Source organism: Sebastes fasciatus, chromosome 12 (assembly GCF_043250625.1).
Source record: "Sebastes fasciatus isolate fSebFas1 chromosome 12, fSebFas1.pri, whole genome shotgun sequence".
NCBI lineage: Eukaryota > Metazoa > Chordata > Actinopteri > Perciformes > Sebastidae > Sebastes > Sebastes fasciatus.
This window is the reverse complement of record NC_133806.1, coordinates 11,014,909-11,033,519: the sequence shown is the minus strand read 5'-3', so window position 1 is coordinate 11,033,519 and position 18,611 is coordinate 11,014,909. Positions and strand designations below refer to the sequence as shown.

Genomic DNA, 18,611 nt, shown 5'->3' with positions numbered 1-18,611 from the left:
GCACACTGACAGCTGTTGTTGCCTGTTGGGCTGCAGTTTGCCAAGTTATGATTTGAGCATATTTAGTTATGCTAAATGCAGTACCTGTGAGGGTTGTATATTTGTCATTGTTTTGTGTTGTTAATTGATTTCCAATAAATATATAAAAAATAAATATATACATACATTTGCTTAAAGCAAGCATATTTGCCCACTCCCATGTTGATAAGAGTATTAAATAATTGACAAATCTCCCTTTAAGTTACATTTTGAACAGATAAAAAATGTCCAATTAATTTGCGATTAATCATGGACAATCATGCAATTAATCACGATTAATTTAATCGATTAATAGCCCTAGTGTGACTATAACAACTCATTTTAAATCATGGACTATAATAATATTGAACAAGCAAAATATTTACAGAAAACATCCCAAAACACATAATTTGTCAATTTTTATAGTTTATCTGATAATATCTTAACAATGTTTTTATGAAAATAGCATGCGCGTATTTCTGGAAAGGTACTATAATTTGAAGAAGTTGTAGTACTCATAATGAAAATAACACATCTGTGCAAGTTCACTCATATGTCTATTCACACTTTCTACAGAAGGCCATCACTATTTTTGTATCACTGTGAGAACAAACTATGGAAACTAACTGATGAAAAGCAAACAGTCACACCATGTTAACACATCAAAGACGAAGACAAATGCATGGAAAGAATTTGGTTACAGATTAACCAGTGCTTTATTTGAGAGCATTCAATGGTCATATGCAGGTGTTTCTTTTTCTCATCTGGTGTTTTATGGCAGTTTATGTAAATTTCTTTGAATTCTCAGTCTCTTTTTTCACTAACGCTCCCATCACTTTGTCTAAGTGAGGCTGATTTCTGACCCAGTGTGGTGTGAAACAGAAACGTATCACTGTTTTTTTTTTAACTTTCCTTCCACTACCCGAATGTTTTCACTCTGACAGCGTTGACAACTCAGGGCCAGTGTCGCCGGGCGGACGGTAGTTTCAGCCCCCCTTTTCTCTGCTCTCCAGGGTCCGGGGCGGCTGCTCTCATGTGTCATGCAAACACACTCACTTGCTACCTCTTTCTCACACACACACACACACACACATACACTCACACATACACTCCCACACTTAAAAAACACATTCAGTATGTGCGCATACACATAAATCCACATGCAAATAGAATTGTGGGAATGCAAACACAAACTCACACACATTCTCTCTCTGTTTATTTGTCTCTCTCTCTCACACACACACACACACACACACAACCACACAGATAGACATCCAGACACCTGCATACAACACCTTGTTAACGCCTTGACAGTAAATGAATGCATTCTTAAAATGGCAATCTCTTCCATGTAATTTTGTTTCCTAGCGAGATAAAACAAAGAACATCACGATTTAGTGCCTTAGCAACATTAACTAAATTGGCCGAAGGGTTGAGTCATTATTTTCGAACAATATTTCATGTTCTTGTTATGGCGGTCGTAACTTTTGTAGAGCAGAAAATGTGAGAAAACACGGTCTAATTCCAAAGCTACTTTAAATCTGAGGAAGTTTCCCAGCATTAAATCAGACAGACAGAAATTCCCGATGGAAAAAAAAAAAGAAAATGAGTCAGTGCGGCTTCATCTGATCACTCCTGTGGTTGTGATGTTCCACAGTGTCACAGCAACCAAGATACAACATATTAGTGGAGTGAAGATATACTTCAGAGACACTAGACACTACAGGTGGTGCCAGTCCCAACAGTGAGCGAAATCCTCTATAGGAGTTGTACTTTACTGAGCCAATACTAACACAAACCAACACCAGAGAGGATCCTCTTTCTACTGTACACATATTTGGCTCCTTCTGTTACTCCTAATGAGCCCCCTCCCATTTTAGAGCTTCCCTCCAAATGTAACAAAAAGAAAACGGAGCGATCCAAAAGGCCCTTCCTGTAGCTGGTGGCGAGTGTGCCAATGGGGATTAATTCTCAGTTATCCCATGAACTGAAAATAACCAAGCTTGCAAGCTGGCAAAATAGAAGCCGCTTGTCCTCTGTGTGCTGATTGGCGGTGATGCTGTAAAACTGTCAGCTCCAAGATGAAGAGACAATATTTGAAATCCAAACTGTATCGTGTTCTAAATGTGAAACCTCTGGGGTGTAGTATGTTATTCGTCTTTTTAGCGATGTACGGCAATGTTGGTCAGTAGTTTGGTCGGTTTGGTCCACACGGAAATATCCCAAAGACTATTCGATGGATTGTCCTGACATTTTGTACAGACATTTATGGTACCCAGAGAGGATGTAGCCTACTGACGCTGGAGATCCCCTGACTTTTCCTTTAGCGAAACCATGAAGTTGACATTTTAGTTTTTTTAGTGAAATGCTTTTGGATGGATTGCCATGGAATTTTGTGCAGAAGATGAAGCTTATTTACAATGAACTCCTTGATGTTTACTTTTGGCTATCTCTTTTGCCATCAGCAGATTATGTTTTTTAATTTTCCAATGAAATATACAAACATGTTCATTCCCCGCAGGACAAATTCTAACTCTGTTGATCCTCTATCACTATCCTCAACTCAAAATTACAGTTTGGCCAATACTTTGGTTTATGACTTAATACCTTCAAAACTAATGGGGTGACACCTGCGAGCAACATGATGTGATAGAGATTGTTCGGGTCCAAAACTAAAGTTGAAAATAATTCCCGTAGTCCCAGACAACAATACCTTTCCTCTGAGGGAGGAAAACTCTCTACAGGACTCCCAAACTGTCACTGTGTCATGAGGGGGTGAGCCCTGTGATTAAAGGGGGTGAAAGCCACAGGTACGCCAAGTTGGCCATCCTGATGAAAACACCTATGATGCCTGCATAGTTTGACCGTTTGGTCGGAGTTTGCGAGTGATTGACAGCCGGCTGTCATAGACAGCAGATGGACAGCAGACCTCAGATCAGCTCTGACTGCTTGTTTACCTCCGGTCTGTGAAATCTTGCAGATGCCTTTAGGAGCACCGGAGGACACCGGAGGACACCGGACGACACCGGACGACACAGAGGCACATGATTTTTTTCAGGTTACCTGTTTCATGTATTACTGTCTGGATATAGCAACCGTTTTATAAAAATAACTTTTTTTAATAATATTTAGTCCAATTTCGTATACTTCAGCTTTAATGTTTTTAATATGTTTATATTTTCATTACCGTCAGTGCATGTAATGTCTTTATTGTTAAGCCCTTTGAGCTGCATTTCTTATATGAAATGTGCTATACAAATAAACTTTATCATTACTACTACTTTCTTTTTTTTCTTACTTGTTTTTGACATACTATACTACAACCTTTTTTATGACTTTTTTCGACAAGCTCTACTAAGACTTTTTTTATTATATGTCAAAAAAAGTCATAGTATAGTATGTCGAAAAAGTCATATTATAATATGTCGGAAAAAAGTCATATAGTATGTCGAAAAATTTCTTTATGACAAAAAGGTCATAGTATAGTATGTTGAAAAATTCATGAAAAATGTCATGAAAAAAGTCATAGTAATGAATGTCGAAAAAAAAGTCATAATAATGAATGTCGAAATATAGTATAGAAAGGTCATAGTATAGTATGTTGAAAAAAGTCAATATTTTATTCCATTTTATTGTAAAAATCCACAGTCCATTTCAATACTTTCACAAGCTTACATTTGATTCGCTACCTGGCTCACTTGCGTCAAAAGGCTTGTCGTGGTGCAGATCCAACATCTGTCAATAACACACATTTTCAAGCCTACATTTTGCCATAGCTGTTAACAACAGTATCTCAATGCCAATCAACCGCTAAACAGATGCACCAATAAAGTAAACATCTACTTGTTCAATAAATCTGTTCCCACTTTCTCTGAGCATGCTTTTATTCACAAGTACCCAAATGAAACGCATTGCATGCCTTCAGCTCCCAATAATGTGAAAGCAGAGTGCACAGCTAAGGTCAGATTTGTTAAATACTTGAGGTTTGGTGGAACATCAAACACTCAGGAAAGACTGACACTTGGAGCTCTCTGTGCAAACTCGGAGGACAGCTCTGTGATATCAAAGCCCTGTCTGATGGGGGGTTGCTCTTAAATCTTGCCATCGCCCGTCAGAGTTGCTGAGGGGTTGCCCTGCTCCGACAGCTCAGAGGGGGGATCAAGGAACAGACTTTGCTGTTGGTATTCTGTGGCCCTGTACTGCCATTCGAGAGCAGCTGAAGAGAGCCTGTTGCTGAGCAGATAAAGACAGGTCAATGTGACAGGGGGAGGGGGGCGTGAGAGTAAACACTGAACAGAGGTTGGGGGCATGGGCTTTGATGGTTGGGATGTATACATAACTGTAGCAGTGGTGGTCTTATCTGGAGTGGGACTCCGACGTGTGACCCCCCTATTTTAAAATGGAGGCGGAGCGGACACACTTGCCATTCTGAAACATTTGCAAGATTCCTCACAGTCCTCAAGTGCAGAGATTTACGTCTGAAACAACAACGAGCTTGTGTCCAAAAGTAGGCTGGCTGCATACTCGTTACATTACATTAGGTTTGACAACAGGCCCGTTAACCCTAACCCTCACTCACACATGACAGGATGTGGTTGGTTCTTCTTTTTTTATATATGACCCTTAACAAGAAGTTATTCATCCTCACCCAGTGAAGAGGAGAGTAAGAATAGAGTCATGGATAGTGACACCTCCAATGCGCCCATCAGCACACTCGCAGGCTGAGGAGATAATACACCCATCAATCAAATTGTCATGAACACAGGAGGAGGAGGAGGAGGAGGCCCCCCCCTACTCCAGACTCCAGGCTACTCTAGAACTATCTGACTCACAGCCACTAACTTTAACTGGCAGAAAGCACCTTTATTCATTGACCAGTAGTGGCTTTTGCATCACCCTTCCCATCCATAAATTTAACTTTTTTTCAAACCTAATTCTGTGTGAATTTCTTCAGAGACTTGGCACTACTCAGCCTGTAACTGTGCACTGCCTCGCTGACACTTCCCTAAAAATAGTTCCCACTAATCCTCGGGTCCCCTCTGAGAAGTACACATTACCAGGGCTTGGCTAGCAGATGGAGTGCGTCCAGAACTACAAAAAAGATTATGAATTTTAAATATATCTGCAGTTTTTCGTAGACATATAGATTGCCATGTGAGCAATTTATACAAACTTGTATCAAACTTAGGAGTAGGCATGAATCCAGAGAGATGTTGCCTATCACCTCTATGATGATGCAGTGCTGCACCCTCTGCTGGGGTTGACGAATACAGCTTGTAACAGCATGTGGACAAGTGTAGTAGCAATGTACTGAACCAGGTGAGATCATGCTGTCGAAAATTGCGCTTATGTGTCAGCGGGGGATTATATCTTTCTCAAGAAAGCTTGGCAGTTGCCGATTCAAACTGTGAGCTATATGAGGTGACGTTTTTGTAAAGCTTTTGGTCATAATGGTGCCTTATTATTTCACATCGGAGGGGGGGGAATCATTCAAAGAAGTGAGGAAGTCATAACTGCAAACTGTTTTGCCAGCATTTGGATGATTGAGGGATAATTTGTAGGAATAATCACACTGTACAAATAACATTTTTCCCAATGGAAACCACTTTCATCATGTTAATAGCTTTAAAAAAATACAGTTCTCACTTACTTTAAATCTTCCTCACATGGGTGTTAGGTGTCCTCAATGATGAATCTGATGATAAAGCCTTTTTTGTTGTTTTCCGTCTTCGGGTTTATGTTTCATTTTGATAAAAAACATTTCTAAAAGGTGGTCGGTTAAAATAGAGTTTGTATGCTTTGCCCAGAGCTTTCCATTTGCACGGTGACCAAATCTAATGTAGCCCACTGGGAGTTCAGAGGCCGTCTGTGCATCACCAGTTAACAAACCGTAGTTCCCTCGTCCCGCTGGGCTCCACTTGAGTTACATTTCATGGCTATAAGTCATTTAAATCACATAACTTCTACATGGCATGTCTCAGTGTTTGATAGAAGGGGACATAAATCTTGTTGGTTATGCACTTCAGCTGCTTAGGAGGCCTGAAACAGTGTGCCAGGCCTCCTGCTGAGCCACCAGTATATAGTGAGAGCGGACAGAAGTTGGGGTGGCATGTACCCCCCTGTGGGGATTTTGTAAAAGGAGACCCACACGGACATGGACAGCTAAGCCAACTCACATGCCTTGTACATCAACTGTCCAAGGCCCTCTGGTACCATCTCAAAATGTGTTTTCCTGTGGTTAACGTGTACTACATCCTTTTTGGACTCTCAGTAGGAGCGGGTATTTCCCCTCTGAAAGTCCCAATATTATTGAGCCTCAGGAGTAAACATTCCCACACTTTTAAATTAATGACAAATGATCAATTCCTATGCCTGTTTTCGATGAATGAATCTGAGAATGTTTAACAATGAGATTCAACACTGAATTCAGAACATCTGTATTTTTTTTTTTTTTTTCTTCCAACAAATAATCCCTGAATTCGTCAAATGCATGTTATAATCAACACAAATAGAGCAAGAGACTTCAGACTGGACAGCTTGTCTTTAATAAGACTTTAAGATGCTCCCACTGACCTTGTAACGCACATCAAAATAATTATAGCATATACACGCACCAGCATTTCAGATACAGATGAGTCCGTTGGAATCTCGATGCAAATGAGAGAAAACGTTGCCGTGCTTGCACATGAGCACACATCTTTAACTGTTTTATAGCAGAGTAAATCCCTGTTTGTAGGGATTTGACCTTAAATGACTTCAGAGGCCTGTACTACGAAGCAAGATTTGGGGTGAAGCGAGGTAACTTCAAACTTCAGTCACTTCTTACTGGGGTAGATCGCCATGGCAACCTATGCTGAACACCTAGCCTGCTCCGGAGCACTTTATGTTCCAGATAAGAGATCAACTTGTGTGAAAGCACCGCCTACTGACCAATCAAAGCTTGGTGCGCAGATTGTATGATAATCTATTAAATCATAATCCAGACTAAAAACAACACAGTTTAAACTGACAAATGCAGATTTTAATTATGTTTTTATATTTATTTTTTTACTTGCTCCGGCGGTGTGAAGTCCATTTCACACCGCCGGAGTCGGGGACGCAGCTGAAAGAAGGCTGAAATAGTCATACACATCTGCAATTTTTTTCTTTTGCCAGCTGTCTTTCCTGCATTTGGCAGCTTCAATTGTGTTACTTTTAGTCTGGATTATGTGTTTAACTTCTTTTTTAGTTGTCTAATATTATAGTTTGCTCTGTTTGTAAGATGTGCCGCTCTGCTGACAGTAGACTTGTCCATGTTTGTGATCGGTCACATGCTGCATACAACGCCCCTTTCATGTGGACACGCTCATAGCCAGATTGAGAAACCCTGGGGTGACTTGCCAAGTTGATTACCACCGTCGTAGGACCGCTTAGCGGGATCGCAGTTGATAGGGTTAGTTAAGCCAGATAATGAGAAGATACCCTGGGTATGTCGCTTCGTCATACAGGCCTCTGGTTTCTTAATCGTGAAGGTTGCACACTCAGTTTTTACATCCAGTTCTGCGTACAATCAATCATAGCGGAGGTTTGCACAGACAATATGTTTACACACAGGAAGAAGCTGTTGCATCCAGATTTCTCAATTTAACTTTACAAAAACTATTACAGGTAGCTTTATACAGACCAGGAGTATAATACCTGGGTTTCACTTAGACGTAGAGGGTCTACTCAGAGCAGAGTAGCATAAAATGACTCCCTTTCATACAACTTTAATCCACAGACCTCCTTCGTCCGTCACACAAAGTTAATTTACATTATTCACAAAAATGTACCCAGTCTTTTATATTTCTCTTTCAGTTAAATAACTAAAGAACAAAGAAAAACAAACACTTCAGCTTATTGTAATAATTACTCAGCTGTACTGTAATGTACAAAGGATGATACTGTCGAGTTTTAAGGTGCATGGGAATCGGTGCCACAAAGATCTTTTTACAAATGTTAACACTGACGCACCTTTGTTGCATGCAGCAACACCTCTCATCCTTTTTTTTTTGTCTTTTGCGTCCTGTTGCTTGGGTCGACATCTTCTGTGGCCCCGCTTCGTCTTCGGAGAGAAAAGCATGTTTGCTTTTAGGGGCTTAGAAAAAGGTTGGCACAGGTCACAGGGCTCCCCATGCGAGCGCTGGCAGGGCTGAGGAAAGGTCAGTGGCCTAAGGCGACGAGCACTTCAACACTGGAACTTGTCACAGGACCTCTGTGGGAAGCAAAGGGTTAAGGGTCAGCAGCCGTTGAGGATTAATCAAACACTTGCTCTATGATAGGAGTAATGACACGGTCTGTAAACCTTTGACCTGGTGTGAATACTAAATGCAAAAGGATGTCGAACATGTTGCAGAAGGCATGAAGCCATTAACATTTACTGTCTTGTTTACACAATGTAGTGGAAATGGACAGGCCTCTAGTGAAAGTCATTTTATAGTCAAATGCAGCCAACATGTGAAATAAGACATTTGAATGTAACACTAATTTATTTGACTGACAACACCACACGTGAGGCCAAGGAGGGCCATACTCTCAACAAGTATGAACATTCAAATAAACCCTGGAAGTGTGTGTCAAAAATAAATTGACAACCATGAAACTACATTCAATCAGTCTCGCATATCAATAAACCCTCATCGTAGTATATTATGTTGAAAAATGTCATAATATAGTATGTTGAAAAAAGTCATGAAAAGGTTATGGTATAGTATGTCGAAAAAAAATCATAACAAACTCAAACTATAGTCTGTCAAGAAAAAAATCAAAGTATGGTATGACGAAAAATGTTTTAAAAAGTCTTGATGATTAATGACACGGTCTGTAAACCTCTGACCTGGTGTCAATACTAAATGCAAAAAGGATGTCGAACATGTTTCAGAAGGCATGAACCCCATTAACATTTACTGTCTCGTTTACATAACGTAATGGAAATGGAAAGGCATTTTATAATACGTTTTGTAATTGATGTAACGCTGTATTATTTAACTGACAACACCACATGTGAGGCCAGGGAAAAGGTCATACTCTCAACAAGTATGAACAATTCAAATAAACCCTGGAAGTATGCCTCGAAATAAATTGACGACCGTGAAACTACATTCAAATCGGTCTCGGAAATGAATGAACCCTCATCGTGGTCCTCATCATAAATGTCTCGCCAGGTCAAAGGCGTCTCGAGTATCCAGATTTACAAGAGTGAAAATGAGAAGAGAGAATGTTCACTTATAGGAAAGACGGGGTAGTAACATGAAGAAACATTGAAATGTGATTTCAGGAAAGACGTTACAGAGCTAGTGAAGGTAATTGTCCCCTGTTTGCTACGTAGTATTTATGATTGCTGGCTTGTCTTCAGACTAACAGGTGAAGGTTAAGATCCAGCAAGAAGGAGAGAGTATGGTGCTGCTGACGTTGCCGCTGAGAGGGGGGTTGAGTGAGGAGTGATATGCTGCTTAATTGCTTCGGGATCCTGTTTCTGACCCATCGCAGTGAAGCACTTGTGGATAGGGTCTCCTCATCACCTCGGCTATTCTAGGAATTCCTCACTGGGTGCAGGCCAGAGTCAGTGGTGCTGCTGAATAAAAGCTGTCATCAGTATAAAGCTACTCCGTTTCTCTTCACCCTTCCCTACACTATTTCCTCCATATCTCATCTCCACTCCTATGCGAGTGTAAATGGAGTCTCCGTGCCACACCATGCTCTCCTCGGGGGGTAGTCACTCTCACTGGGGAGACGACTTGCACGTTAGATGAAGTTCAGGTTCGTTGTCGCTCGGTGCCAAGGACAACAGCACTAACTATGGTGCCTTGTGCCGCAGTCTTTATCGGGTAATGTGAACTCGGCCAAGTGTAAAATCGGCTCAGTGCAAATAAGAACACAAGCTTCTTGCAAATGAACCACGGCTCTGCCAGCTGCTACTTTTTATTAGGGGCAGGCGGGAGAAAACAAATGGGATGAGTATTGGCTTTCTTGGCTTAACCAGATCCTTCAACTCAAAATGTGGCTGTTTGGATACTAATATTTAGGATACTGTCTGTAATCGGGTCTTTGTGGGAATCGTGTTTTTGTGAATTTCCCCCTCTGTAGATCAATAAAGCCTTATCTCATGTTTTCTCTAACCTTGGACTATAGCCAAAATTGGGCCCTTTATAGGCTGTACAAACCTTGAAAAAGGCATTCCTTTATTTCCTTTGACATTACTGACAGCACTTTATTCACAGATCAGTAAGAAGCTAATGTTCCTCTTGTTCAGGGTGTTTTTGATATGACGTGCCATTTTAGAAATGTCTTGTTAATCAGTGTGCCATATCAACATTAAGGTTAACATTAAGTTTAATTATGTCAACAAAATTTAAATCTCAAACGGATCTGTAATTTTAATTGGCATATAAAATAAAAAAAAAAGTCATGGTATACTATGCCATAGAAAATGTCATTTTAAAAAGGTCAAAGAATTGTATGCCTACGCCTTAGAAACGGTCATAAAAAGTTATAGTATGCTATGCCATAAATAATGGTATAAAAGTAAGTCATGATAAATGTCAAAAAAAGCCATATAGTATGTCATAGTATAGTGTCATAAAAAAAGGCATCATATAGTAAACCATAATAAATGTCACAAAACAGTGAAAAAAAAAATAAGTCATTGTATACTATGCCATAAATAATGTCATGAAAAAAGTCATAGGAAAGCACATCATAAAAATATATATATATATTAAAAAAAAAATTCTTATTGAGGTCACAGTATGCCATAAAATATAATTAGAAAAGTCATAGTATAGTATGTCATAACAAAATTTTGTAAAAAAATAAAAAGTGTGGTATGCCATAATAAATTTCATAAAAATTGTCAAAAGTCATAAAAATGTTACACCAAAAACATTGTTGTAAATAAAGTCATAGTATAATATGCCATAATAAATGCCATACAAATGTCATACAAACGGCAAGTCACAAAGTCATAGTAAAGTATGTCATTAAAAAAAAATATCACGGTATACTACGCCTTAAAAAAGTCATAGGATATTATGCCATAAAAATATCATGGTATAGTACAAAATAAAAATGGAATATAAAAGACAGCATATTATATCATAGGAAATGTCAGTATGGCATGTCACAAAAATGTCAACAAAAAAAAAGTCATAGTATAGTATGACAAAAAATGTCATAAAAGAGGCATAGTATTCTAGGTCACAAAAAATGTCATTGGAAATGTCAAGAAAAATCTAAAGTATATAAAGTATATAGTACGCCATAAAAAAAGTCATAAAAAACATCCAGTGTTCCAGTGTTTAGGAGAAGAGAGAGGACAGGACAGGGGGAAAAACGAGGAGGAGAGAGCTCTGTCGTATATCTCTTTAGAAACTACTGTTATTTAATTTTCCACTAGAGACGCGTCATAAACCAGGTCAATTCAACCATCTGTGAGTAAAGCGTTTAAACAAGAACCTTTGCGCTTACCTAAAAATGTCAGCAAAACGATAAACGAAATGAGGTAGATGTCAACAATGAAACAAGCCATGCCGATCACAGATTCAGTATTATCATTCGCCGAAGGGAAAACAGTCCTGCAACTTCACTTGAGTGTCGCAAAGTAACGTTGCAGACGGCAAACTAAGGCGAATATTCAAAGCTTATAGGTGGCTCAAGCTGCAGCGTGCTTTAAACTCTGACTTTTTTGCCTGCTTGTTAACTAGTAGTGGCGTAACGGACCGTAGTTGATCTGTACGGATACATAGATAATAGAGAGAGAATTATGACCTGTTTAACTTCCTAACACTAGCTCTAAGCAGCTTATAATACCTGCCTTTATATTTACATTAGCTTACTTTAGGTCTAAAGTCTTTGACATCATGTTTGGTTTGTATTGTGGCCTCTCTTGTGTGTTTTAATTCTGTACCTGCAACATGCTGAGGCTTCATGGGGCCTGCCTTTTTCATGAATGACTCCTCGCTGTCAAAGGTGAGGATGGGCTCAGTGGCCATGCTGGTCTCGGAGTTATCCCGCGCTCCGTTGGTGGTGTTGCCGTGATTCGTGAGATGGATGATATCTCCAAAGTGGGCAGCGTCTCCTTTAGTGGATAGACCGTTTTCGTGTCTCGTAGGCTGGACCCCATTGACCACTTGGACTGAGGGGCTGCTGGAGAGGGGAGATTACAAAGCAGAATATGGTTTTAGTTATGACGGGTCAGAGTGACTCATGCAACAAATGAGTCATTCCACCGCCGTCCAATTACTGGAGTCTTTTAAAATCTACCCCAAGAAGCGTTGTCAAATACAAAGAGTAAACATTTCAATAAACCAAATCTCTCCCAGTATTACAGTTGTTTACTGTGGGCCTGAATCGTGTGGCTCCTTGTGTTTTCCGCTGAAGTTTATAACAATGCAAACGTCCTGCAGACTTTCCACTTTTTTCTGGCACACAAGTTTTATACGGTTCACGGTGGTCTTTCATCAACATGAGCAAAAAGAAACTTTAAAATCCACAAAAAAGGAGCGATAGATTTACCTTTCTTTGACGTTGGTCTGTCCATTTTCTGTCTTGTTATTGGGCAGGTTGACCTCTGGCTTTGGCTGATATTCAGCAGATGCTAGAGGAAACAAAGCGAAACAGACATTTATCCAGTGTAAACAATGCACACCAACATCCAACCCTACCATGCATGATCAACCACAGGGTGACAAACACCATTAATAATCATCCTGTGTCGGGCTAACTTTAAAAGGCAGGAAAGGCAGGCCAAATTATCCTAGGGCATCCTTCCTGTGTAGCCCAGATCCCCCCCTGACTCAGCTTTGCTGAGGACATGACTGTGGTTGAGACAGATTTCCTCACTCCTGACTAGAATAGAGGCATGCCTGCCAGGCCTCCGACCACATCAGTGGTTGGGCTAATGTTTTCCTGCATTGGGGAACTCTGCCATAAACAGACCAGACCGCATTGATCCCCTTCATCTTACTCATCTACTGTGCGTGACGTGGAAGTTTAGACGAGGACGGTGTGCAAGAATTTATATTCAAGCTATATGCTTCTTAATATAGTTGTGTTAAGAACAGAATTTCTCCATTTCAGGTGTATTGAAGTGGGGTTGTATGAGGTATTTATCCATAGTAGGTGTATTACTTACAGTAGATTAAGGTCGGCGTGCCCCCAGCCTTGAGAAACAGACAGGAGCACAGGGGCAAAGCAATGTACTGATGTGGATTGGGACGGCAGAAACACATATTTTAGCCACCTAAAAGAAAGCCTCACCTAAAAAAATGTATATCTGTTGAAATGAACGCTATATTTAGAATATTTTCCGATGGCTAACTGAATTGAAACTAAAACGTATCTATACTGATTTTGTCATCTGAGCCTGCTGGCTTTGGACAGCTTAGATAGGTTTAATTTTCAGTTCAGTTCCCTGTCGTAAACAAGAAGGAAAGGACTGTCTGACAGCGAGATAAAGCGGTGAAAATATTATAAAAATAGCGTACACTTAAACGGATATTGATTCTTTTAGGTGAGCCTTTCTTTTAGGTGGCTAATATACGTTTTTCTGCCGCCCCCCGTACACAACACTGTATTGCTTCGCTCCAGTGTCTGTACTCCTGTCTGTTTCTCCAGGCTGTGGGGCGTGCCAACCGCCAGCTACCGTAAGTTATAAACCTGCTATGGATAAGTACCTCATAAAACCCCTCTTCAAAACACCCAAACTATCCCTTTAAGTAAATGTCTAAAAAACTGCTGCAGGCTTTTGTCATGAGCCCACTCTTCCTCTCTAACTCCCTCAGTCCCACAACTTGGACAAAAAAGCAAGCACACATGGGTCCTATTGTACACAGAAGAAGAACCCAAACTGCAGCTGTGCAGGATATGAGGCAGAGATATAATCTAATAACCCTTTATACAAAATGCTCCGATGTGAGGATGACTCACCTGGGAAATGAGCACAATAAAATACCTGGGACTGTTTATTCTACCATATGGAAGAGGTAAAAGAAGCAGTGGGGAGACGGTGCAGTTAAGGGTCATCAAATATCCGCCTTAAAGTAGGATTAGTAAAAGGAGTTCACCGACAATGTCATGAGTCAGACACCGGCTAAAATCTACTTTGTACTTGATGTGAATTTGCTAATTAGGGCCCGAGCACCGACAAAGTCGGTCCGAGGACCTATTGTATTTCAAATGATTATTATTATTCTATTATGTCTTTGAGGCAAAAAATGAGGTGCTTGGGATAATGAACGCGTTTTGAAATTTTGCACACGTGTCAGACGTGCGTGAAATAAATATCTGATATGGGTTTCGTGCTCGGGTGTGGCAAATTGGCTCGCTAGCGCCCCCTATTGAGTAGCCCCGACGACACGTTTCCCCTAAATTTACGAAATTTGGTAGGTATATGTACCATGATGAGACGTAAATAAAACCCTCTTGGAGGTATACCGTAAACCCAACCGGAAGTCGGCCATATTGGATTTTATGGCGTTTTTCTCCATATCCAGGCGCTGTACTTTAACGAACTCCTCCTAGAGATTTAACCCGATCAACTTCAAATTTGGTCAGTAGTATCTTAAGACCTTTGGGATGAAAAGTTACTCAAAGATCAAAAAGTTATCGAACTATGTTGCCGTGGCGTGGCGGCGAAAAAACGCCTTTCGCCAAGAAACAGGAAGTTGTTGTAACTTTGTCGTACATTAACCTATATGCTCCAAATTTCTCATGCCTGATAAAAGTCCCTCTCTGACACCATCCATATGCAAATTTTGGCTCACAGTCATAGCGCCACCTAGTGGTAACAGGAAATATCATGTTTTACACATTGATGTACTCTGCCTCAGAAATTAATCACATCTACCTCAAACTTGGTCAGTAGTATCTTAAGACCTTTGGGATGAAAACTTATCAAAAGATCAAAAAGTTATCGAACCATGTTGCCGTGGCGTGGCGGCGAAAAAGCTTCTTCGCCAAAAAACAGGAGGCTGTTGTTACTTGACTTTACATAGTCCAATCTGCTCCAAACTTCACAAGCTGGATAATGGACCAGGCCTGAAGACATATATGTGGTATTATAGTCATAGCGCCCCCTACAGGAAACAGGAAGTTGTTGTAAATTAACTATACATTGTCCAATCTTCCCCAAATTTGACATGTTTTATAAGAGTCTTGCCCTGAAGACATGTACGTGCCCCGACGTGCGCGTTCCCCCGACGTGCGCGCATGGGCGAGGGCCCGATCATCGCTGCTTGCAGCTTTAATTAAAGCATTGAGTTCCACTTCTAAGTGGATTCTGGCCACAAAGCACCCACTTTGTTTAAATCCCATCACAGATAACACATTAATGGGAGATCAGTTAGACTAAACGATTCCTGCAGATTAAAGGCTTGTAGTGGGTAATGATTTTTCCTCCATTACTTGAGGATGTTTTGTTAAAAGGCAAGCTGGTTGATGTTGCTGCTTACCTTTGCTGCTCTCTGCCTCTTTGTCATTTGTGAGAGTGGAGGCCTTTGTCTCTTTCTGTGAGGACGGGAGATAATTTCAGTCATTTGTTTTGGAAAGTCACATGTTGGCTTGATGTTTTGGTAAAAAAAATTAACAGTTAATGTACCTTGTCGCCTCCATCTGTCTTGCGTGTCCTCTTCATGATCTCGTCCAGACGCTGAGAGAGGAAAGATGCCACATGGGACAAAATGTCAATAACAGAACCTATTTAGTGTTTGTTTGTAGATTGTCTATGCATTTTGTGTTGGGGGACACCAAGGGATCAGGGCAGATGTGCTTATAAAGATTTCAGGTTGTTAAAAATTGGGTTAGGTTTAGCGGGCTAGACTGAGCCCACACACCTTGTCAGACTGAAACGGAGGTTTTTCATTTCGCTGTTCCCCGCTGAAAAGGGTTTTCCTGTCTCTTGCATCTTAGGCCATTATGGTTAAAGTGAATGTTAAACTGAGGCTCTTATGTCTCCAGGTGGAAGGCTGTGTCAATAATGATGAAGCAGCACATGTGTATTCAGCTGGAACAAAAGCGTAGGATGGTCGAACAGTGAACAGTGAACACTATGATAGAGGAAAAGTCTATACGGTGCTAAAAATTCAAATCACTCTGTGTGGCTGATTTGTATGCACAGACGGCAGAAGTTTGATGCAAGATGCGACCTTCGTCTGAGGACACAGCTAGCCTGGGACGGCACGACCATAACTGCAGCTGCCACTCATAAAAATGAAGCATTTTTAAGATCTAAGATTACTCATGGACAGCTCACATACTCCGTGGCATCTAGTTTGGCTGCAGAACTTCTGCTTCGGGACTAAAGATTCTTCTTTGTCTAATAAGTTGCTGTGTTGCCCCTCGGGATACTTAAAGCCACCTGTGCTTTCTTATCACAGTCGTCTCTTTGTTGAGGCGATAACAAGAGTAGGCCGGTCAGTTTTGGTAGAAGTTAGTCAGTAACGGTGTTTTGCACAGTGTGACTAAGCCGTGAGTCTTTGGGGCAGAGGGGACATGCTGTTCTTGCGGGCTAATTCCAGCATGCAGCCAGGCTTGGGCTGGCTGAGCCAGGCCTGGCACGCCTCGATAAGAGCCTTTCTCACATGGAGAGAAGATGAAGGAGAGGGGAAGAAAGGCTTAGCTAGCATACAGACGAGTGGGTGGTATACTTGAGTAGATGGCCATGGTCACAGAACACACCCACGTGTGCAAAGTTCTGCACAAATCCACACACAGAAGACTGGCACGGGGAGGCCTCCATTGTTATTAGTGTTTATATATAGCTTCATGCTCGACACACAGTCTAAGCCATATTAAATCGTGGCATGCAGACAACCGATCCAGGATAAGCCAAAAACATCATTCATCTTGGTTTGAGGGACTCAACTTTCATGCCTGATTTTGTCATGTCAGAAGGCCGACCACAGAGTGAACATACCCCAGAATATGATACCTCCACTGAGGGAGATCTCTCAAGATTAAAAGCAGTTTTTTAAGGCAGTTTTTCCACAAAAATCTAGCCAAGGAAAAAGACTGAGGATTTAAATGTCTAATATTATTATTTAAAAAAAATGTGCATTTCCGTTTTGAAATGGGTGACTTTAAAACATGTCTGATGGGAGGACAGCTGCATCGCCCTACCCTTTTCCTCTCCAGCCTCTCCTGCTCCTCCTTCTGGAAGTGTTTCTCCCTCTCCAGACGCTGCTTCTCCGCCTCCTCCCGGGCTTTAGCCTCAGCCTCTTCTTTCTGAAACACACACAGGCGAGAATCCAACCACAATTTTAATGCCGGCAGAAGAGGAGGAAAAAAACTCAGCCAAAATAGCATGCCTTTTACTTAAGGGCGTGGTTGCTGACTGCAATTATTGTTTACAACCACAAAAGGGATATTTTCCTCTACCTTTGAGCCAAAAAGATCTATTTTCAACATTTACGGGCTCATGGGAATCATTCAAAGTGAAATACAATACTCGGGCCTATATAATAATTATATTGGATCACGTTTAACCACAAATACCACTTCTGTAAAAGACCACAAGGGGGTGGCAGAGCGTGAGCACTGGATAACCTACCATATAGAGAGAGATAAGACTGCCAGAGCTGATCATGTTACAGGTCCAAAGGATAAACAAATACTGTAATGAATAGCCACATTTCATTGGAAATCTGTTTCTACTAATCAAGCATCATTATTATTCTCCTCTGCTTCTCCCTGGCAACATCCACAAACACAGAAAGAGTCAATATTGTGTAATGGCTATTAGACAAACTGAAAAGTAAAAAGGGGCTCATTCATTGTAGCTGCCGGCTCACCAGTTTAGATTAATATTTGCCTTTTAGGGACAACAACATCCCACTGACGTAGAGAATACTGGACTACGCTTCTGAACCAACCGGTAATCAAAAAGGTCAGTGCGAGGTGAGCGGCGGAGCTGAGACAGTAAACAAGTGACATTGAAAAACACCACAAACTTTGTTTGCCAAAGATAGGAAAGCGTATAGGTTTGTGGTGTGATGGGCAAAGTGCCTGGGAATGAGGTGAGGAGTGCGTGCATGTGTGTCTTGACCTTTACTTGAAAGGCAGGAATAACTGTCACAATGGTCCTCGTCACTTGCAAGTCCCTTTCACCCTTACCTGACTAACCAGACGTATCCACTGCAACCTCACTAGCAACTTCCATTCCAGCTTTCCCTGTATGTTTGGCAATGACAGTAGATATACCTGTTTTTGTAGGCGCAGGTTCTCCTCCTGCTCGGCTACGGCTCTCTCCTGAGCCTCCTTCTCGTCCAGCAGGCGCTGGGCTTCGTCCCTCTTCCGCTGCTCCTCGGCCATGGCGCGGGCCTCCTCCTCCCTGAGTCGGCTCTCCTCTGCCTCCCTCACTATTCGCTCCTCTCTCAGGACCCTAAAAGAGTTGGGGCATAAGGCTGAGGGGTAAGTATTTTCCACAAAAATCACGTGCCAAACACTTTGATTGCGGTAAACAATTTAAAATGTAAATTATCCTATTTCCTCTTTAGTTTACACCATCTCTGCTGAGTTGACATTGAAGCACAAGCAACAGCAAACCAAACTATTTAAGGAGATGGAAACAATTGGAAGTA

At 41.1% G+C, this 18,611-nt stretch overlaps 1 protein-coding gene across 5 annotated transcripts in view; it reads right to left on the bottom strand.

The window, feature by feature from the left end:
• Nucleotides 1-6,540: 6,540 nt before the first annotated feature.
• map7d1a (MAP7 domain containing 1a) overlaps nucleotides 6,541-18,611 on the bottom strand; it is a 50,711-nt gene continuing 38,640 nt past the window's right edge. For 4 of the 5 annotated variants that reach the window (XM_074653075.1, XM_074653077.1, XM_074653078.1 and 1 more), the window contains 7 exons: nucleotides 18,232-18,412; nucleotides 17,152-17,256; nucleotides 15,632-15,682; nucleotides 15,486-15,540; nucleotides 12,550-12,631; nucleotides 11,942-12,180; nucleotides 6,541-8,251 (listed from right to left, as the gene is read on the bottom strand). In XM_074653075.1, coding sequence (XP_074509176.1) covers nucleotides 8,241-8,251; nucleotides 11,942-12,180; nucleotides 12,550-12,631; nucleotides 15,486-15,540; nucleotides 15,632-15,682; nucleotides 17,152-17,256; nucleotides 18,232-18,412 — 724 coding nt within the window. In that variant the 3' untranslated portion in view covers nucleotides 6,541-8,240. The remainder of the gene's footprint in view (nucleotides 8,252-11,941; nucleotides 12,181-12,549; nucleotides 12,632-15,485; nucleotides 15,541-15,631; nucleotides 15,683-17,151; nucleotides 17,257-18,231; nucleotides 18,413-18,611) is intronic. The other variant, XM_074653076.1, reaches the window with a different exon arrangement.